General features: G+C 43.0%; 1 protein-coding gene across 1 annotated transcript in view; it reads right to left on the reverse strand.

Moving 5' to 3' along the window:
* Positions 1–22,794, reverse strand: part of Itpr2 (inositol 1,4,5-trisphosphate receptor type 2) — a 419,948-nt gene that overhangs the window by 186,230 nt on the left and 210,924 nt on the right. Inside the window, exons 33-35 of the mRNA XM_006986630.4 lie at positions 17,214–17,342; positions 15,524–15,644; positions 698–888 (exon numbers count right to left, since the gene is read on the reverse strand). Coding sequence (XP_006986692.1) covers positions 698–888; positions 15,524–15,644; positions 17,214–17,342 — 441 coding nt within the window. The remainder of the gene's footprint in view (positions 1–697; positions 889–15,523; positions 15,645–17,213; positions 17,343–22,794) is intronic.

Raw genomic sequence — 22,794 nt, forward strand, 5'->3', positions numbered from 1 at the left:
GCTCCACCTTCCCTTGGCTTCGATGACACCATACTTAACTTTCCATTGGTATCCTGACCCTGAACATGAGAAGCCAGCCATCCACAGTCGGGGATGGAGGTCTCAGAAGACACCGAGCCACTGATACCTAGATCTGGGATTTCTGCCTTCAGAATCCTAAAAGAATACATCTGTTGCTTAAAGTATGCTGCCCATGGTGTTTTGTTGTGGCAGACCCGGAAAATTAAAGCCACATGTCATTTGCTCACTGGGCCTAAATGTACAGGCCAAACCAAGGACAAAGACTTGCAAAAGGACCATACAAGGACCTGGCGAAGAGAGGGATTGGCTCATTTTGACCCATGAATATAAGTGAACACTGGAAGATGAACTGAGTCAATAGTATCAAAACTTAATTTATTACATATATCATTTATAGTAAGTTATTTTTACTAATTTTATTATTGACATTATAATTACCTTGAGATCAAGGACCACTGCTCACTAAGAAGCTATCAGAACACATTGTTATATAACTCATCAAAAAGTAAGTCAGGACAATCTATCCGGAAACTACTCAGGACTAGGTGGTGGCAGAAAGGTGCAGAGGAAAGCTTTGCCTCCAGAAAGAATCCGGTATTTCCAACCGTATTGTATGACACATTTTAAGAACACAGAGTCTAGAAAATATTAATATCACTTCACGCTCTCATTGTACCTGTAACTTCTCGATAATATTTCTGTAATCCCACGCTGGCCCTCCAAGAGCTTCCTTGAAGCGAGGTCCAGAGCGAGCAGAGAGCCTCCAGCCCATGGCCGCTCTCTGCACCGTACTTGAATGGTTCTTCATGAAGAGTGTGTTCACCTGGCCGTCCAAATCGACAGGGATTGCAATCCCACGATTTTTGGCTGAAATGGAAAAAGATGGGAAGCATTTCTCTCTCCAATTAAAGCCTTTTCAACATTAGTCGAACACACACACTAACAACATGGAAGAATTGCTTTAAAAAAAGAAAGAACGAAAGAAGGAAAACCTCGATCTTTGAACTTGGCCATGCAATCGGTTCATGTACTTTCAGGTTAAAAAGCTGTGGAAGTTTTTTTAATTCTTCAGACCAATTAGTAACGTGTGCTCACTGAACCTTCAAGATCCTATTTGATTTCCTGGTAAATAATGTTTGAGATGGACTCCGTTTCAACATCGACACAGAAAAGCACCCTGACAAGCATGCAAATCTTTACCTCCCAGGATGCCAAAGGAAAAAAACACAGACAGAAAACACAGCCAAATCCTGCCAAGCTATTAACTTAATTAGGGGGTGTATTGTGTGTTTACATGTATATGTGTGTGTTCACATGTGTATGTGTGTGTTCACATGTGTATGTGTGTGTTCACATGTGTATGTGTGTGTTCACATGTGTATGTGTGTGTTCACATGTGTATGTGTGTGCCCACAAAACTGTATGTGATCAACATCTGAGAGCAGAAATAGTGAAAAAGTTAAAGGGTACAAGCAAACCTTCCTTGGAAGGTGGTACATGGCGCCCGTCTTTTCCCCTCAGACCCACTGACATACACAAGGTAACAGACTCATGTCTTGATGATTCTGAGCAATCAGAATTTCCTGAGGGAAGTGGAAGTGTTACGGCATTTCTACCAGAGTAAAGAGGTAACTAGAGCACTGGAGAAAACTGGCCCATGAAGACTAGACTTGGGGCAGATCTACCCAGTGGCCTTGGATACACTGGGGTCACCTGAGCCACTCAAGAACCCACCTGAATCATGGGAGAGGAAGACCCTCCTCCCTCTGACTAGAAAACTCAGAAGTCTGATGCAGCTGTTCTCATCCAGAGGAAAAAAATAGAGAAATGTAAAAGTCCCTCTCAAGGAGGAAGATCTCTAAGTGTAGAGTGCAGCTGTGAAGACTGCAGAGAAACAGGTCAGAGCTTGACATGACTCCCAAGATCATCAGACGAAGGGGATGTGGAGAGACACAAGGGGGCAGGTCCAGCTGAGCGGGAAAAACATGGAGATTCCAGCCACCAAGCAAATCCCCCTAACACTCACCACTGTTCCCTGCCTGTCTCACAAGTGCACACACATGCACATGCACACACATGCACACACACGTGCACAGAAGCATGAACACAAAGGGAAAGTCCCACGTCATTTGACCAGCCCTTCTCATAGAATTCCAGGTCAATCTTTCTTACTTCTGCGAGGATTATAGACCAGGGATAGACCTTCCAAACTGCCAGCCCCCCAGGTCAGACAGGCCAGGGATAGACCTTCCAAACTGCCAGCCCCCAGGTCAGACAGGCCAGGGATAGACCTTCCGAACTGCCAGCCCCCCAGGTCAGGCATGACCTCCAGCAAAAACAGATGATTCAGGGAAAAACGAGCAATATTTAATTCTATTTATTGTCCCTAGAAAATTTGAGGAGATACCACACCTAAAAACTTTTAAAGAGATTTAAAAAAAGATCTTGGAAATTAAAATATGATTGTAAAAATAAACTTTTCAAAGATTAACTGAAAAAGAAAAGGATAGGAACAAGAGAGGTAAGCTGGAAAAGGAAGCCAAGGAATCATCTAGAACATGAAGCATGAAAGACTAAAGGGGAAAATAAAGAGATTGTGAAGTAGGAAGGGCCAATCCAGAAAGACACAGACTGACATGAAACTTACAAAGGAAGTAAATGACACACCGGCTACAAAGAATTACGGAGCTAACGAGGGCTGAGGGATGGCTCCGTGGTTAGGAGCACTGGCAGCTGAGCGCCAGGAGGAGGACTGGACTGTTGTTAATGGACAAAAAGTTCTGAGAGCAATGACCTGTATACAACTCAACCGAAACTCAAATGTGATTCCCCAATAAGAACATTCCAGAATAGATGCCTGAGAAACTTTCCTCTGAAACTCCTGTGCACAAATTACATCAAAAAAAGAGAAAAGTATCCAAGAAAATGTCAAATGAATAGAAGAAACTATGGCAACTCAGCCTGAGCTTGAACAGGAGAACAGAGCTGGGAAGAAACAAAAGATGATTCTTGTGACATATACAGCACGGAGAGCCTCCTCCATTAAAAAAAAGTCTGGTTCTACAGACTTCATTTCTGTTGCAAATAGTTATACATTTAGACATCACAATTTATAAGTTCCACTGGAGAAAAATTAATTCTACTCCAAAATGGAACACAAATAATACAAAGCACAGACATGGAAGCCAGTGATATATCCAACAAGCAGCAGAGGGAAAAGGAGCGTGGAGGGAGGGCAGCGTTTCCTTACAACACCGTGTGAAAGGACAGTACTTAGAGCTGCTCAACCAAGAAACACACATGCATGGAACCTGTCAGGGTCAGTGACAGGCGCCAGAAGATGTATTCTAAATCTAAAGATGGGAAGGAGGAGTGGGGGAGAGAAGGGGGGCAGACAGAGGAAAGAGAGGAGGGGGAGGGGAGAGGAGGGGGAGGGGAGAGGAGGGGGAGGGGAGAGGAGGGGGAGGGGAGGGAGAGGAGAGGAGGGGGAGGGGAGGGAGAGAAAGGGGAGGGGAGAGGAGGGGGAGGGGAGAGGAGGGGGAGGGGAGAGGAGAGGAGGGAGGAGGGGAGAGGAGGAGGAGGGGAGGGAGAGAGAGGAGAGGGGAGAGGAGAGGAGGGGGAGGGGAGGGAGAGAAAGGAGAGGGGAGAGGAGAGGAGGGGGAGGGGAGGAAAAGGAGGAGGGGGAGGAGGGGGGAGGAAAGAGAAGAGAGAGGAGGAAAAGAGATAGATGAAAGACGAAGAAAGGAAATAAGATGGGAGGGGAGGGGAAAGACAAGAGAGGAGAGAGAAGAGGGAGATAGGAATAGGGAGACAAAGAGAGGCTGGCTAGACAGAGGGAGAGCAGGGGAGGGAGACAGAGGAGAGAGAGGAGAGGAGGAAAGGAAGAGAGAAGCAGCGAGGAAAGGGGGAGGAGATGGGGAAGGGTAACAGGGAAAAGAGAGAGAGAGAGGATCAGAATCAGACTTTCTTTCACACAATGAGGAAAACACTAGATGGAACTGTTCCACCGATGGAAATGCTCCACCAGGAAAGTACAATTAAACACTTCTTTGAAATAAGCAATTTCTGCTGCCAACACAGGGCCAGGTACCAACTTAAATACAAGTCCCAGCTGAAGGCTGAGGAACGCTGGCATCCGGGAGCAGCCCTCCTGACCCAGCGCACCCCTGCCCAGATCCTAAAACAGACTCCTACTGTCCCTGACCAATTCCCCTTTGAAGCACACAGTGTCCTCCTACATCCCTTGCCCACGCTGCACCACGGCACCCTGAAGGACAGGCGGCCTCCACACTGCCGAGGAACACACGGTTTATAGATACTTAATCCTCCTCCATGGCCCAACTCCGCTGAGACCTCCGTTCCGTGTTGGCCGTTTCCCACAGGAGCAGCACTGGCTTGGAACATCCAAGCACCTGAGCCCAGGACGGTGCTGCTTCAGGGTTGCTGCCCAACCAGCCTCGCAGACCTTCGCTTTCCTCACAACATATTGCAACCGGGCGTCGGCGTCACCTCTGCTTAAACCGTGCAGGCACGGACTCTGCGTGAGTCAGATGCATTAGGTGGCCCCATCATCAAAGGCTGGAGAAATGGCTGAGTGGTTAGAGTACGTATTTCCAGAGGATCTGAGTTCAATTCTCAAAGCCCATCTTGCCCTCTTCTGGCCTCTGTGGTCTGCACTCGCGTGCACAAACCCACACCCAAGACACACACAGATATACTTGATTTAAAACAACAATAACAAACTTTTAAAAAATAATAATACAACACAAGGAAACACTGTGGGAATATTTTTCTGATGCTGTCCATGGGAATTTAGTTTGATAATGAGTCTGTGCCTCTTACATAAGTGAGTGTACCTTATATAAGCAACAAGTACCACCCAGGATCCACCTGTGAGTTGCTGATCCACGTATTCTTCTATGGTGGCACATGGAGAGAAAGCTGAAGTGTTAACATTTTTCTGTTTCTCGATCTATATGACTATTTTTGACCTAGTGTTCTATCTTGACATGAACTGTACAATATGAACTCCAGGTAACATACACAACTTTCCCGGGCCTAGATGTAAACTGTATCCTACAGTTAAATTATGACTTTGAAGCTGTGAAAGAAGATTAACCCTGCAATTGAGCAAAGCACATTTGAGTTAAAAATAAGCTACATGTTCACACAACAATGAACAAACATTTTTTTTTTTTTTTTTGGTTTTTCGAGACAGGGTTTCTCTGTGTAGCTTTGCGCCTCTCCTGGGACTCACTTGGTAGTCCAGGCTGGCCTCGAACTCACAGAGATCCTCCTGGCTCTGCCTCCCAAGTGCTGGGATTAAAGGCGTGCGCCACCACCGCCCGGCAAAACAAACATTTTAAGTGAGAATACATCTCAGTGGTAGGACACATGCCCAGCATGCACAAAGCTCTTGGTTCAATTCCCAGTACCTCAAGACAACAACAAATTAAATTAAAAATAAACAAACTCTACAAACATGCCCTGAAATAGGTTCTCTGCTCTGTCAAAATAATACAGATATTAATTTGAAATCAAAACAGAAAATGCTGAGCTAGATTTCCATAGGTTGTTTAAAAGGTATGTGTGGTAGGAGTCGGAATGGAGCACTGGGTTAGGAAAAGCATTTGTTTTATCCTGCTCACAAGAGCGTTAACTATGAAAACAACATTGTCAAGTCAAAACCATGATCGAGACTGAGTTAAATGCCATCAAATGAGAAACATTCCAGGATCTGTGGTGTCTACACAGCAGAGTAAATCCCCACAGTTAACAGCAACAATCAGCTAATAAACCTGCTAAGTCCAGCCATTCTTCATACCTGCAGCGTGCAATAAGGGCCATATTAAAGTTCTTATAAAGAAGTTTTCCTCTTTTGCCTCTAAGTCAGAACTACTGCCTTGTTAAGGACATGTCATCAGAGGACAGGCATCCAAGTCCCTAACGAATGAGGGGGAGAGGAGAGGGCTGCTGCCCATGCACTTTGCTTTGGGGGACCTCTGCCTAGAGAAAATGACTTCTCAAAAAGAGCGACCTTCATTCACAGGCATTTTTACATGGCCAACCTCCTAATTAGGCCTATAAATCCCAAAAATTTCATGGATATGACAAGTCTTTTCAGGGGCTTTAAGATGTGATAAAAATCAATTTCTAATTATAATTCATTAAATATTGTGTGTTATGTGGATGTTTTTAATTAGCTGGAGTCACTGGTGGTATCTGCCAGACCAGACCCTCTGAAAAGACATATAGCTCCGTGATAGGTGCCACAGAAGAAAATGCTTAGATGTACACACTGACAGGATGGGGAGAGGAGAACAGAAAGAAAGAGTGAGCATTAATTAGAAAACCGTGGCTGTCTGTCAGCCCATCAGAACCAGAACAGCTGGAGCTGTGGGATGAAGATGTGGGCAGGAGCTGCGCCTGCTCTCCAGCATGCCCAAATCCTGTGATAAAACACGTGTGTGTGTGTGTGTGTGTGTGTGTGTGTGTGTGTGTGTGTCTGTGTGTGTGTGTCTGTGTGTGTGTGTGTGTGTGTGTGTGCGCGTGTCTGTGTATGTGTGTGTGTGTGTGCGCGCATGCGCACATGTGTGTGTAGAGGCCAGAAGACAACTTTGTCTGCATTTCCTCAGACTCCACCTCCTCTTTGTAGGCAGTCTCTCACTAGCCTGGAATGTTGCAAGTAGGCCAGGCTGGCTGGCCAGTAAGGCCCAGGGGCCCACGGGTCTCTGCCTCCCTGGTGCTGCGATAACAGGCAGATGCCACAAGGTCAAGACTTTCATATGGCTTCAGAGACTGAACTCAGGACCCCTTGCAAGTACTTCACTGGAGTTTTTAAATAGGGAGAACACTGAATGTATGGATACATACATCACACTTCCTGTGTGGAACTCAACTCCACCACATGGACGACCCATTAATCCTCCACTTGAACAAAACCATACTTCTTATGGTCACTCAAGAATGAGACTCAAAGGTCTGACTAGTCATCTGGAAAGATCAAGTTGAGTCCATACCATGAAAGCTATAAGTAAATGTATTCTAGGTATCTCAAAGCACCTCCCTCTCTCTCCCCCTCCCTCCCTCCCTCCCTCCTTCCCTCCCTCCCTCCTTCCCTCCCTTCTTCCATCTCTTCCCCTTTCTTCATCTTCCTCTCTGTGAGACAGGAACAACTCGCAATCTTTATGGCCTCAGTCTCCTGAGTGCAAAGGTTAAGGCATGGCCCACCATGCTCATCTCCAGAGAGTACACAGCTTTTAACAGTAACACCCAAAAGATGCAGATAAATCAAAATATGAAAATTCTCTGAGAATTAAACAGCACCTCAGACTGACAGAAGCTATTCTGAAAATGAAATTAAACCTAAAAAGAAGTGGGTTTGGATAATAGCTTAGGCAGCAAAGCTCATTGCTTTCCAAGCATGAGCGCCTGAGTTCCATCGGCCAGAACAAGCCAAGCATGGCAGGGTGCACTCATAACCCCAACACTCAGAAGACAGAGACAGGAGAACCCCTGCCTAACCTACTTGGCAAGTTCTAGACCAATGGAGAACCTCTTTAAAAGACAAGTTACCCTTTGACCTACACACACCTGCTCACACAGGAACACATGCAAACACTTACATGAACTAAAAAGCCCCAGAGGAATTATAAATTCCTTCTGCTAGAAAATAAAATAAAAATTCTAATGAAAATTGAAGAAAACTGGTTAGCAAATAGTCAAAGAGCTCATTTCTTAATATGTAAGAGTTGAACTCAAATCACAGGAAGGGGCTAGTCACAGAACAGGAAATACCAATGGCTCAATCATATGGAGTAGTTTTCTTCCTCACGCATAGCAGAGAAAAACGCATTAAAACTCTAACAATATTTTTATTAAGACTGACAGAATCCAAACACGATGTTAAGGAGAAAGGCATTCTCTAGCATTGCTGGTGGGTCACCAATACCCACGGGATAGCAGTTTTCATAACACAGAAAGTCCACTCACAGGCGTTAATTAACTTTATTCCTTCACATTAGAGATGACTGCAAACATTAGATGTTTAAAAGTTGGGTGAGGTCGGGCTGGCACCACACAAAGGATATTGAGCCATGGGGATGCTATTCATTTCTCTGCATCATGCACTTTATTGCTGCAAATATCACAGACTATCCATGTGTTCTGAGTGCCATGAAGGCTCTAGAATTTTCTAATAGATAAGGCACTTGGCTTTACACTTGTTTCTGCTTTCTTCACATGTTTTATCTACCTCTAACACTCTAGAAATTCACTGGGAGCAGGAAATATGTTTAATAGAGTGGATTTACCTCAGCTACAATAATACCTTCCAAATCATGAGGAATCATTAAATAATATACCTTCCAGATAATGAGAAATCATTAAATAATCAGGGCTGAACTTCACAGGAGGCCACTCTTGTAGACTTCCTGATGTCCCAGGAGACCTGACCTATCCAGAGCAAGTGTTGACTGGGCTCAGAAACAGGTCAGTTTCCAAGAACGATGGGAGAGTCCCGGCAACCAACCATGACACACTATGGGTGTCTCTCTGTTTCCCGTTGTACAGAAAGGAACTTGGAAACAGCTGGAACAGCTGGTCCGCTGTGTGTCATCCCTCTGCCTTCCTCAGTCCTTTTCTGTCTGGGAAGCCCCAGCCTTTGCTCAAATCATAGAAATAGTCATTCTGTTCAAGAGATGCCTAACCCTAGAATCGCACACAGGTTAATTTGACCTTTAGCTCAAATTTGTTGTCATTTGCCTTTTGATACTAGCCAAGGTATTATCACCAGTTGACCTTTAACTCACATTTATTGTCATGTTGCCTTTTGGTACTAACCAAGGTAATGTCACCGTAGTCCACAGACTACCATAAGTCAATACACACCTACTGTGATAGTTAACATCTCATTGTTAACAGGACTTAGAAACACTAGCAGACACTTTTGGGTGTCTCTGGGGTTGTTTCCAGAGATGTTTAACCAAGGACAGACCCACCCTGAACAAGGTGGCACAGCCTGTCAGCTTGGGGTCCCCATCTGAATAAAAAGGAAGTGAGCCGAGCATTCATCTGTCTCTGCTTCCTGGCTGTGGGTAATGGGACCAGCTGCCTCACATTCCCGTGGCCACAGCTAGAGACACACTTGTCATGTGCTGTTCCCACCACAATGGACCAAACACTTGAAATATCAGGCAAAGACACACCCCACCCTTTCTGCCCTCAGCTGTTTTTCTCAAGTGTTCTGTCACAGTGAGAAAGTCACAAATACATTTATTACCTTGTTTATCAGAAACAGATTTCCAGGCCCTACTGACAAATACATCAAAGTCCCTGTTTCCAGTCTCCATTTTGAATGAAGAAAACAGTAAAGAAGTGAGAAGAGATTTTAAACAGTGCTAAGAAGGAGGAAGGAAAATAAATCTTATGATAGGAAGATATATTTACATATGACTTAACTATGACTGCATAGGAAGATATGATAACATGGCATGATGTGATATGGTATACTGTAGATGTAACCAACCGTCTTATTAAATAAGAAACACAGAACCAATGTAAAAGAGAAAGCCAAGAGGTCAGAGCTCAGAGCTCAAATCTTACCCTTCCTCCTACAGTGCTCCTACCTCTCCGAAAGAGACCTACTTCCTGTGTGTATATCTTTACATAGTCTTTCTGTTCTGCCTTCTCATTGGTTGTAAACCCAAACACATGACTGCCTCGTCACTGCCTGTAAGTACAGCCCCCCAGGTCTTAAAGGCGTGTGTCTCCAATGCTGACTGTATCCCTGAACACACAGAGATCTACCTAGCTCTTCTACCAAGTGCTGGGATTAAAAGCGTGTGCCACCACCGCCACGCTCTTGCTATGGCTCTAATAGCTCTGACCCCCAGGCAACTTTATTTATTAATATACAATTAAAATCACATTTCAGTACAAATAAAATACCACCATAGTATACAATGATGGTTTGATGGGCTATGATATGACAGTATTATAGTGATATTTTAATTGTACTGAAATGTGATTTTATTTGTATGTTAATAAATAAAGTTGCCTGGGAGTCAGAGCTAATAGCACGCCTTTAATCCCAGCTCTTGGGAGGCAGAGCTAGGTAGATCTCTGTGTGTTCAAGGATACATCCAGCAGGGAGACACACGCCTTTAATCTCAATACCAACCACTGAAGACCTAGAGGTCTATACAGACAGGCAGTGATGAGGAGGTCATGTGGTTGGGTTTACAACCAGTGAGAAGGCAGAATAGAAAGTCTATAAAAAAGACAAACAGACAGGAAGTAGGTCTCTTGCTGAAGAGGACAACAGCAGCAGTGAAGGGTAAGGTTTTTAGCTCTGACCTCTTGGGCTTTCATCTCTGCATTGGCTCTGTGTTTCTTATTTAACAAGACCATTCATCTACACAGTATGAAATGATATAATGTATGGATGTATGATATAATATGAAGATATGCTATGGCTATAAGGCATGATGTGATATGGTAATATGATGATTGTGTGATTGTATAGGATTATATAGTAATATGAAATTATATGATATGCATATTTTGATAATATATAATATGATGAATGACATGATACATGTAATATAATAACATGAAGTTATCATGATGTAATTGAATGATATGATGGCATGGTATAATGACATGATAAAATGACATGATGATATTCAATCAAATGCTCATGTCTTACAGTATCATGTCACATCATATTATATATTATCATGATACGGTATGACATGAGCATTTGATTGATGGTGATGATATATGATATGGTGATATATGATATGATGAGGTGATATATATGATGGTATAATATGTGATATATGATATAATGTAATATGACAATTTGAAATGATACGGTTATATAATGCCATGATATACTTATAAATAAATGATATATATAATAATGTATTAAATGATAATTGGTGTGATACAATATGAAGACATGGTTATATAATTATTGAATGATATACTACAATGCAATAGTGTGATGCGATACAATGATACAAAATGAAATTATATGATAGAATGACATATGATTCATGATGATATGATGTGACATGATGATATGATATGATATGATATGATGAGGTGATATATTAGATGATACAATATACAATATATGACATTACAATGTGATAGTAGTATATGACAGTATGAAATAGTACAATATATGACATGATATGATATGATTGAATTATATATGATGATATAATAAATTGATGATATGATATGAAACAATGAAGATATTATAAATTATTGAATGATATGCTACAATATGATGGTGTGATATGACACAATATAAATGAAATTATATATAACGCTATAATATGATACATGATGATATGACATGATATATAATATAGTGATGTGATGTGTGATAATATGACAATGGCATTGTATGTGATATTATATGACATCAGCTCCCTATGAATGTCTTTTTTTAGGATTTATTTTATTTTTAACTACAGTTTTTGTGTGTCACTATCTGAGTTTGTACATGTTAGTGCAGTATCCATAGGGGCCAGAAAAGGACATCTGATCCCCTGAAGCTGGAGTTACAAGCTGTTGAGAGCGACTAGATGTGGGTCCTGAGAGTGGTACCCAGGTCCTCTGCATGGTACACTCCTATCTGCTGAGCCATCTTTATGCTTGTGATGGCATAAGCTAGGATCAAATAAAGACCACAAGGAAGTTTGAGCAGCGGGAGGAGAAGAGACCATTGTGGAGATGAAGGGAAAAAATGGCTTTCACAGAGAAACTTTAACAAAAATATTTTGTTGTTTGAGACAGGGTTTCATGTAGCCCATCATGTATAGTCTAGGCTTGACCTAAACCCCTGATCTTCCCGCCTCTCTCTACTTCACAAATGATGGGACTACAGGTGTACCTCCACAGGCAGTGGCTGTAAAACGTAAGACAGGGGGGCCAACAGAAGAAGGAGAAGCAAGTCAGCCTCGTGGAGAGAAAACTGAGACAGCATACCGAGCATCACTCTCCATCATTTCCTTGGTTGCAGATTTGTATAAAATCATTTTTAGACTTCTTATCACACATGTGTGTTCATTTAGCACACAAAAAGGAACCAAGTTTTTCTGAAAAACCATTCACTTTTGGCTAGTGCAGAAAATGAAGTCTTAAAAATAAAAATGTATTTAGGCTAGTGTATTTTGGGTGACTATTTTAAGCCCACAGCTCTGCTATCTTGCCATGAAAGAATTGATCTGGCTACACACTAAATATCTCTAAGTTCGAATTTAGACAGTAAGCACACATGGAGTTCTCCAGCTCTCATCCATCCATCCATCCGTCCATCCATTCATCCATTCATTCATTCATTCATCCTTCATTAGTTAGTTGGTTTGCAACAGGGGCTCTCTGTGTCTCCTTGAATTTGTAATCTTCCTGCATCACCTTCCCGTGTGGCTAGGATTACAGGTGTACCTGCTCCCATGCCTGTCTTTGTCTCAATTTCTCTGTCCAGCACTCCCTCTAAGTGCTGGGTAGGGCCAAGTGGTATTAGCTCTCATTGCATTTGTGGAGCACTAAAAGAGGAAGAAGAGAGGAAGGGAGAGAAGGAAATAAAATCTAGAATTATAATCTGGAGGAAAGGCTGTGAGCTATGTGAAAGTTAACACTACTTGCTTTTCCTTTAGATGATTCCTTTTAATGATTGATATAATTCCTAATTTGGTCAAAAAAAAAACTTTCACTATTGTATTATAACTTGGAAAGCAGTATATTATTAAAATTTGGAAATTATGTCAAAGCATCAGCAAATAAAAAGGCTCACTGATCATTCTAGCACTTGGAGTTGTTAGTGTTTTACATAAATATCTCTGAACATTGTGCTATATGTGTCTTTTTAAATAAAGATTAGAGAATCATGTATGGCTTTATCTTTGACACACTATGTGCTGGAGTCTCCCCCTCCCTGTGTGTTTCTTCCCTGAAGAGCCTCTCAGTTCTGAACACTTCAGGAGGAGCCCAGTGACGTAAGGTGTGGAAAGCAGCTATGGCCCAGAGCACTGGAGTCCAGAAAGGAGCTGAAAGTCTGGACAAGAGGGCTGATGCACAGGACAGTCAGAGTTTGAGAGAGAGGAGGTCACAGGGCCAGGGACAGCCATGCTCAGGAGGTATAGCTGAAGGTCTTCACTCAACAGAGTGACCCAGGATAGAGCCAGAGGCTCATATCAAAACAAAACCATAAACATGGTGTGGAAAACATATCCTTACTATACCAGTGACAACATTAAATGCCTAAACATTAACTTAAGAAATACAGATAACTTATTATATTATTAATTTTAATACATTAAAGCATTCACTTAAGAAACACGAGAGGACTAGAGGGCCCTATCACCTGCACACAGAGGAAGAAAATCCCATCCCAGCAACAGGTGGACCAGGAGCCCAGGCAGGAGGGGAGGAGGAGAAGAGAGCTTCGGTGCTCTGCAATCCAGGGCAGGACTTCGGAGGGGTGCCCAGGCACAGGGGGATGTGTGTCAAAGAAGCAAGCAAAGTAGAGATTTTATTAATAATTATTATTCCACATATTTATAAGTAGAATTCTTATTTAAAGCTAATTCCCTAGGCAACTATATTACTATTAGCTGTAGTAGTCAGCAATTGATATTCCTAGACTGTATCTGATTTTTCATTTCCTTAAAAATGGTGCCACCATTAGGTTTTGTTAATATAAAATCTCTTAGGTCAGATTGCAGATTAGGTAAAGACTAAAAATACTTTAGTGGTCATAATTAGCTAAATCATTGATTGTCTATCACATACTTACTAAGCATATTCTAAATGACTAGCAAAGATAATGGTTTCCTGAACTGTGAAATATAAATAATCAAAGAACCTATCAAAGGTTAAAGGTGTAAAAGAGCTGGCCTCGGTCATGGTATATGCTCATAAACATTAACAGTGGCCAGGACCACAACCATGACAATGAAACTATGGAATCACCAGGAATGGCCACATGCCTCTTGATTTTCCTTTATTATTATTATTGTTGTTGTTGCTGTTGTTGTTGTTATTATTTTCTGTCAATCCAAGCCCGTATTTCTTCTCTATCCTCCCCTCCATCCATAATTAATCTACACAAAGACTGGGAAGATGGCTTAGTGGGTAAGTGCATATGGTGCAAGCTTGAGAACAGGAATTTGAGTCTCCATAACCCACATAAAGCCAGATGCAGTGGTGTGTATCTGCAATCCCAGCACTGCTACAGTGAGGTGGATACCAGCACTGCTACAGTAAGATGTAATCCCAGCACTACTACAGTGAGATAATCCCAGCACTTCTACAGTGAGATGTGATCTCAGCACTGCTACAGTGAGATGTTACCCTAGTACTCCTACAGTGAGATGCAATCCCAGCACTGCTACAGTGAGATGTGATCTCAGCACTGCTACAGTGAGATGTGATCCTAGCACTGCTACAGTGAGATGCAATCCCAGCACTCCTACAGTGAGATGTAATCCCAGCACTGCTACAGTGAGATGTGATCTCAGCACTGCTACAGTGAGATGCAATCCCAGCACTCCTACAGTGAGATGTAATCCCAGCACTGCTACAGTGAGATGTAATCCCAGCACTGCTACAGTGAGATGTAATCCCAGTACTGCTACAGTGAGATGTGATCTCAGTACTCCTACAGTGAGATGTGATCTCAGCACTGCTACAGTGAGATGTAATCCCAGCACTGCTATAGTGAGATGTGATCCCAGCACTGCTACAGTGAGATAATCCCAGCACTTCTACAGTGAGATGTAATCCCAGCACTCCTACAGTGAGATGTAATCCCAGCACTGCTACAGTGAGATGTGATCTCAGCACTGCTACAGGTAGGAGGCAGAGAAAGGAGACGCTCTGGGCCTGCATACAGGGGAAACGACAAGAAGACTGTCTCAAGTAAGGTTGAGGCAAGGAATAGCTTTGAGGTTGTCCTCTGACCTTGACATGTGTGCCATACACGCATGTGCCTGCATTCACACACACACATAATATGCATAAACACACCTGTTATACACAAAATTTTTTATAATAATTACTACAGAACTACGTAAGGCATAACTTTATACAGAGTGGTGCATCTATGAGAATTCTTATACTCCGTTGCCCTTAGTTTAAATCCCTTGCCTCCATTTCACTTATATCCTTGAAGCCTTCAGTGTATAACAGGCTTTTGAGTGATGCAGATTTCACACAAATTGAAGTGCTAAAAAAAACCTCAAAAATGTCTACTGCCATAAAAAGCTATTGACAACATCAGGCCTTATTAATAAATAAAATGATTCCACAATTTAAAGGAAGATAACTAGCTAAGCCATTCTTACAAAACCTCACTAAGCCATATTTGAAGCCTGGTTTATTTCTTTGTGAGGTTCTACACTGGAAAGCTGCTTGTGAAGCTCTTAGCCGCAAGTCCAGTTGCTCCAGGAAATGTGTAACTGAGTCAAACCAAACCCCGACTTACCCACTTCAGCCAGTGCTCTGATGCAGGACTCCACTGAGGCTTTCTGGGCTGGATTGGGCCAGGTGCAGTTATAAATTCTGAAGGCAGACTGCAGCAGCTGGATAAAGACTGGCTGGTGGGTCTGAAAACAGAAGGAAAGTGGTCACTCTGTGTCACTATGCCATGGACCCTAACATGCCTGAGGAGGGAGCAGAGCTACACCTTATCAGACAGGACCAAAAAGTAAAGTACCACACAGTGTTGTGTGCTTCGATGCCACTCGTAAGGACCTGACTCCACAAAATGTCTGTATGCCGATAGCGTGAGAGGAAACATGCCAGGCACTACAGAAAATTGGTCATTTGTGTTTTCACTATTTTCCTCTGTGTGTGTGTGTGTGTGTGTGTGTGTGTGTGTGTGTGTGTGTAAGCCAGAGGCTGACCTCAGCTATCTTCCTCTGCCATCCATCCTCTACCTTACTTTGGCGAGCAGGGTCTCTCACTGATCCCGAAGCTGTTTTGGCTAGACCTCACAGGCCACCAAGCTGCAGGGTCCACCTGTCTCTGACCCTGCAGGGGCCCACTACCACATTCAGTGGAGAGAAAGCCAAGATCAACATCTTTAAGATGCTATCCCTCATGCCAACAGATACCGAAAGAGACATCAAACCTCAGACATGCAGAAATCCGTGTGTATCTATGTATCCAACTTAAAACTCCTAATAAAATGTAAGTACTGTATAAAGGGCTGTTGTTCTGCACTTAGATACTAAAGACCAAACACTATACAAAACCTTCAATACGAGATTTTCTGATATTGTTGCCTGAAGGTTGGCAGGGTCTGCAGGTGGGAACTCACAGACACATAGGGTTGAGCGTTAGTGTTCTTCACACAAACAAACTAGATGACATTTAATGCAATTCTGTGGTGTTGTGCTAAGTGAGAATCATTTTTCTTAGCTATTAAATTTTTTTTTGGAACACAATTTTTAGTAAAATACCCTACAAATATGTCATAATGTATTTGGCTATTTCCTCATCTGTGGATATTTAAGGTTGAAAAGTGAAAATATTTTTAAGTATTTATGAAGACTGGAAAATCTTAATATGCCAACTTATAGGACAAATTACTAACATGTGGCAGCTGGTCCAGGTGCCTACCCATCTGAACAATCAGCCATTATTTCCATACTTGGCCCTCCACATACAGATGTGAACTATCTCATAGCACTTAGAAGAAAATGACTTCATCTTAGGAGGAGGTCTCTCGATGTAAAATGAAGTTGGGGTTTGGGGAGAGATCTGCAAGTGGAGAGAGAGGGTGAGAGGACACGGGGGTTTGTCTCTGATCTTTCAATCTGATTAAATGATGTGTAAACTTGAATGGTTTGCTAAAGTGTAAATTTCAAAGTGAATCAAAACAGGCAAAACTGCAAAAGCTAAGAGACACTAAAACAAATGAAAACACAGGAAATATTGGGACCAAAAGAAGAGAGGAGAGCAGAGAGGGTGTGAGAAAATGTAACAATGTATACACATAAAAATGTCACCATGAAACCCATTCCTCTGTGTTATTATGAATAAGTTAATGCTAAAGTCTGGTCAAGTCAGAAAGGGCATAATGCTAAGTAATACAAGAGACAAGTGATTATCCAGAGTGTCCGAGAGGACATCGAGCCAGACTACAGCTTCTCGGCACTGGGTCCAGCTACCTGGAGGCTGGTACTGTTGTCTGAAAAAGGTGAGTTGAAGAAGCCGCTGACAATGTTCATGACTGACTCCGTCACACATCTCTCCAGGAAGGTGTCTGCGTGTTTCCTGTCTGTGGTGGTGTTACAGACCTGGAGAGAAAGCAAAACATGTCTCTGCATTATAAATTGGAAGTGGAACCTTCTAAAAGTTAACCTACAAGATTTCCCCATAGCCATTCCTGTGCTTTGTAAAGCAGCTTCAGATGGAAAGACTTCTGTCCAAATCCACTAAAACGTCAGTCTGTGGCAGTGACCCTCAAGCCTCTCTAGCATTTCGGCCTCCACTGCTCCCTCACTCCTCCAGGCCCTGTGTTAACCTGCTCTTTTGTTTTCGCACCAACCTCTCTTGGTCCACAGACTTGATGAAAGCGTCTTCCACTCCCTGAGAAGAAGCCAAAGAGTTAAGAGCCATTGGGAGCACTAAGGGATGAGAAGAGTACGTGGTGACTTGTGTCGATATGCATTTTACCTTAAAGTAGCTGGGCCCAGTGAAGAGGCCACGCGTGCTATCTGAGAGGGGTTGAGATTTGCATGTGGACTGTCCTCTGTGGGCCCATGGGTTCAAACACTTGTCCCCAGCCAGTGGTGCCATTTTTAATAATGTGGAGGTGTGTCTTTTGTTACTGTCATCTATAGAGTTTATCCTACACATCCCATCCATGCTATCACCTTACAAAAAAAATCTCATAATGTTTTAAGTAAGCTTATGAATTCTGTGTTCCCAGCTGTCTTCTGTGGATTGTAGCCCAGTGGCCATGGGTCAGATATGCCTGTGAAGGAGAGCCTTGCTGGAGGAAGTGATTCATTCACTGAGATCTGGGCGTTGAGGTTAAAAGCCCCACCCACTTCCTGCGTTTTCTCTGCTTCCTGTTTGGTCAAGGTATGAGGGGAGGAGCCCCAACCAACCACACAGTCTGCCAGTTGGCGGTCCCCTGTGGTCACCCCTTCACCTCCCGTAGACTGTACCCTCTAACTGTGAGCTGAAGTAAGCCCCCACACGTGTCTTCTCGGGAGTTTGATCACAGAAATAAGAAAAGCGACTAATTCAGGAGGAAAATGGAAAAAATAAATCTAACTCTTCCCACACTTACTTAGCTGGGGACGGACGAAGTAGCCAGCTGCCCTTGCTCTGAGCCTTACGTCTGACTAAATGAGGACTTTTGCTAAACTGTGTTTACAAAACTCAGGCAGACACATTGAGAAAGCTAGAGTCGTGATTGAAAACACACAGAAAAGATGGACACAAGAAGAAGAGACGGGGAGAAGAGGGTGTGAGGAAAGACTGGAAACCAAGGCAGACAAAGAAAACAAATGTGGACAAAGGGCGAGAGACCAGGGATGGTGGCAGTGTGCCCCGATGTCCTCGGGCAACCCAGATTTTCTGAGTTCTGACTTCAATAAGGTGCTTCATCAAAGCACAGTGGGTGTGGTTTAATTTGGTACTAATCTAAAACTTTTCACACAAGTTCATGAAAGAGAAAACTTCCCTTCTCAAAGCATGTGTTTCAGACCTTCTGGCTTGGAGAACAGGACTGTTAAAACCAGAGCTAGACGTGCGGAGGGGAGGAGCCGTGGTTGTTGTCCTAAAGTGCTTTCCATCTGTGGAGTTCATTTTCTCTTCCTCTAAGAAATGACACACACTGATACAACATTCTCAGGACAAAAAGGGTTTGGGTAACTAACATTGTCAGGCTGTTAGAGAAAACTGTATGATTTAAAGGGAATAAAATGTGTCTAATTATGGAATTCTGTCATTGTCCCAGCAAGTAAGATCTCTTGTATGAACAAGATGTTCAAGACAGTACATTCCCCATCCACAGAAGCTGTATTCCCTGACCGCAGAGAAAAGTACCAAATCATGTATATATACATATGTTTTCATCATATATTTTTAAATTATTTACAATAACAGTAAATGTAAGTGAATGTTTTCTCCCCCCTCTCTCATTTCATCTTTCCACTTACAAGAAGCACCACACGGATCTTTCTTTGGTACCCATGAGTTTCCATCACCATCACTCTTGGGTTTGGGGCCTATGATTAAGTAAATCAAGGATTACCTGGACACAGCCACTGCAGTACTTTGACAGTTGATCTAATAACAAGAGGCTTTTGATGTCACTAACAGGTGGGCAGTATACCACGGAGAGGTTAAACAGAGATGATACACATCCTGAACCAGAAGACATGGGACAGCATCACACTCCTCAGAATTTAAATATGAACCATTCATTTCTGGAATTTTCCATCTCTTATTTTTGAGCCTCTAACATGTGACTACATGAAGTAAAACTGTGTATGAGAGAGAGGTACTGTGAATGCCTGACTCTGAGATAAATAAGTCCAACAGATGACTCTTACTTTCATTTTGTTTAACTTTAGGTTAGGCTGTATTTGTGGGCCACACTGAGGACTAAAATCTAACATGGTCTCAGAGCTAATATCAAACTGATTTTCCCAGGATAGGCATCAGTTAGGATTTGCCTTCTTTTGGCGTCTTCAAAGACGGAACTTCCTGAGGGCTAAAACTTCCCTCTTCTTGAGCAGGTGGCAGACCAACACTCACACATCAGCCCCGGGAACTGTGTCCAGGCACAGCCCGTGCAGGGTGGGGAGGGGGTCTCTCGCTGGACTTCCTGTCCTTTGTGCTGTATTGCTTGGAACTGGACACTGGCAAAGCACCACCCAGAGATTTCTTTTGAGTGAGTAGATTAATGAACGTCACCTAGACAAGGCTTTACTCAAAAGCCTGGGTAATGAAAGCCAGTGTTTGCCAAGCCGTAAGGACCCATTGCTCTCCAAGACACTACTAGCAACATTCTCACTTTACATCCTACACTGGTCCCACTGACGTAACCAAGCCTCTTTTCTTGTTAAAACTTTAAAAGACTTATCAAGAGGAAAAGGGGGGGAAGGAAGGAAGGAAAGAAGGAAGGAAGGAAAGAAGGAAGGAAGGAAGGAAGGAAGGAAGGAAGGAAGGAAGGAAGGAAGGAAGGAAGGAAGGAAGGAAGGAAGGAAGGGAGGAAGGAAGAAAGGACGAAGGAAAGAAAGATATAATAATGACTAATTAGTAGTGTCAACGTTCTTTATTCAGTTTTAAAGTTTACTTTTATTGCCTCTTTAATAAAAACTAAGGTTGGAAGTGACTCAAAACATCACATCAAATGATCTATTTTATGTATGAGATGTATTTTTTTAAGTTTCAATCTGTTTGCATATGTTAATGACCTAAGACTGTTACTATAAAACATGCCCATGGGCTGCCATTACCTGGCCTCTCCCTGGAAAAGCCTGAATTATTTGGACCATTTCAATGCGCCATCATGTTTGAATCTATTTTTGAAATTAGTCTGAGGTCCACGTTTTAAAAATTACAAATCATTTTTTTAGTTATCCCTTTCTTGCTAGTTTTTATGTGGTTTTCTTTACTTCATTCACCTATGTTGGTTATTATAAAAAATTACACAACAGCACTGATTTCCCTTTCATATCTGTGGCTTGTTTTTCAAAGTGAAAATCATCAGATGAGGGTATGGAGACAGTTCCACACTGCATGCTCAGCTGATCCTCTGAGATGACTCTGTAATGCAATGGCCGGATTATCCCTGGACACACGGGACAGCCCTGTCAACAGCAGCTAGCTCTTGCCTCCATGCCGGGTTGGGTTCAGCTAACTGGGGTGCTGGCCAGTTACAGAGAGAAGACACCCACTTCACTCTGCCTGCATCTAATCACCCTGCACAGGCTCCAGGGCTTTCTGGATCCCTTCTCACACCCTCTGACCCACCCACACCTCTAGAATGTGCCTTGTGTTTCCCGCTGGATTAACTGCTTTACCTGCAACTTATAATTATTTCAGTCAGTTTAATGACACCTAAAATTATTTTATTTCATATTCCTTACACTGTTCCTTTGTGGTTGATATATTGTGTACCCCAATAAACTTATCTTGGGGTCAGAGAACAGAACAGTCACTATATTAAGCACAGAGGTTAGGCAGTGGTAGCACATGCCTTTAATCCTAGCATTCCAGAGGCAGAAATCCATCTGAGTTCAAGGCCACACTGGAAACAACCAGGCATGGTGACTCACACCTTTAATCCCAGGAAGTGATGGCAGGAAGCAGAAAGGTATATAAGGCATGAGGACCAGGAATTAGAGGCTTTTAAGCTTTTAAGCTTTTGAACAGTGTCAGTTCAAAAAAATCTCAGCTGAGATCCATTTGGGGGAGGACTCAGAAGCGTTCAGTCTGAATACTCATGGAAACAGGATCTGATGAGGAGTTGGTGAGGTGAGGTTAGCTGTGGCTTGTTCTGCTTCTATGATCTTTCAGCATTCACCCCAATACTTGGCTCCCAGGATTTTTTTTAATAAGACCTTTTAAAATTCGTGTTACAGTTTCTTGGTTCACTTTCTATCTCTGTGATAAAGATCATGACCAAAGGCAACTTGGGGAGGAAAGGGTTTATATCATCTTGGAGGTCACAGTCTATTATGAAGGGAAGTCAGAACTCAAGGCAGGAACCTGGAGGCAGGAGCTGATGCAGAGGCCATGGAGGAGTGCTGCTTACTGGCTTTCTCTCCGTGGCTTGCTCAGTCTGCTTTCTTATACAACTCAGGACCACTTGCCCACAGGTGGCATCAACCACAGTGAGCTGGGCCCTCCTACATCAATCGTTAATCAAGAGAATGCCCGACAGACATGCCTATAGGCTGAACTACAGCATTTACTTAATTACGATTCCCTAGGCGTATAGATGTTTCAAGTTTTGTGTCAACTAGCACACACTGTTTACAGGACAGTATTTTTTCACGGAACCATTCCAGTCACATGTTCTGTTATACATGAGCAATTTAAACCCATCAAACCCAGCCCTGCAGTATTGATCAGCACGGCACACTGCACAGCTGCTTCTGCTTTCTCGCTGACTCGTTTAGAGTATTTGACCATTGTCTCTCAGCACGTAAATTTCTTCCCTGGTATGTGCCACGTCCTCCATTTCTGTCTCCACCTGGAGCGTGTGGATGGCATCATGCCGCAGGCCGGAGCCTGGTAGGATAGAGAAGGAACGGGAGAAAGGCACAAGCACAGGCTTTCCCTCTACCTTTTCCTGAGCACGCAATGAGAGCCGCTCTGCCTGCCATGCTGTCCTGCCATGGGGACTGAACGCCCTGAAACCAAGAGCCAAAATAATCCTCCCTTCAGTGTGTAAAGGAGTAGACGTCAACGTTTGCAGCAGGGGCTGTGCAGAGCCGTTCCCGCCTGTGTTGGTTTGTAGTGAAAAGCAGAAAGATTTGAAAAGCATGTAGTTTGGTGAGAAAAGGAGCAACTTAAAGTAGGGCAAGGGAAAGGAGAAGCCACTGTGGTTCGAATGAGAGACATCCCCAGGGGCTCACAGATCTAAATCCCAGTTGTCTGCTGTGATGCTCTTCCTTGTGGACCTTTAGAAGTTAAAGATTCAGTGAAGGAAGAGGTCATGGAGGATAAGACTTGGACCTTCTTTATAGCTGTCTCCTTCCTGTTCATTGTTTCCAGAGTGTG

This window comes from Peromyscus maniculatus, chromosome 3, assembly GCF_049852395.1.
Source record: "Peromyscus maniculatus bairdii isolate BWxNUB_F1_BW_parent chromosome 3, HU_Pman_BW_mat_3.1, whole genome shotgun sequence".
Classification (NCBI taxonomy): Eukaryota; Metazoa; Chordata; class Mammalia; order Rodentia; family Cricetidae; genus Peromyscus; species Peromyscus maniculatus.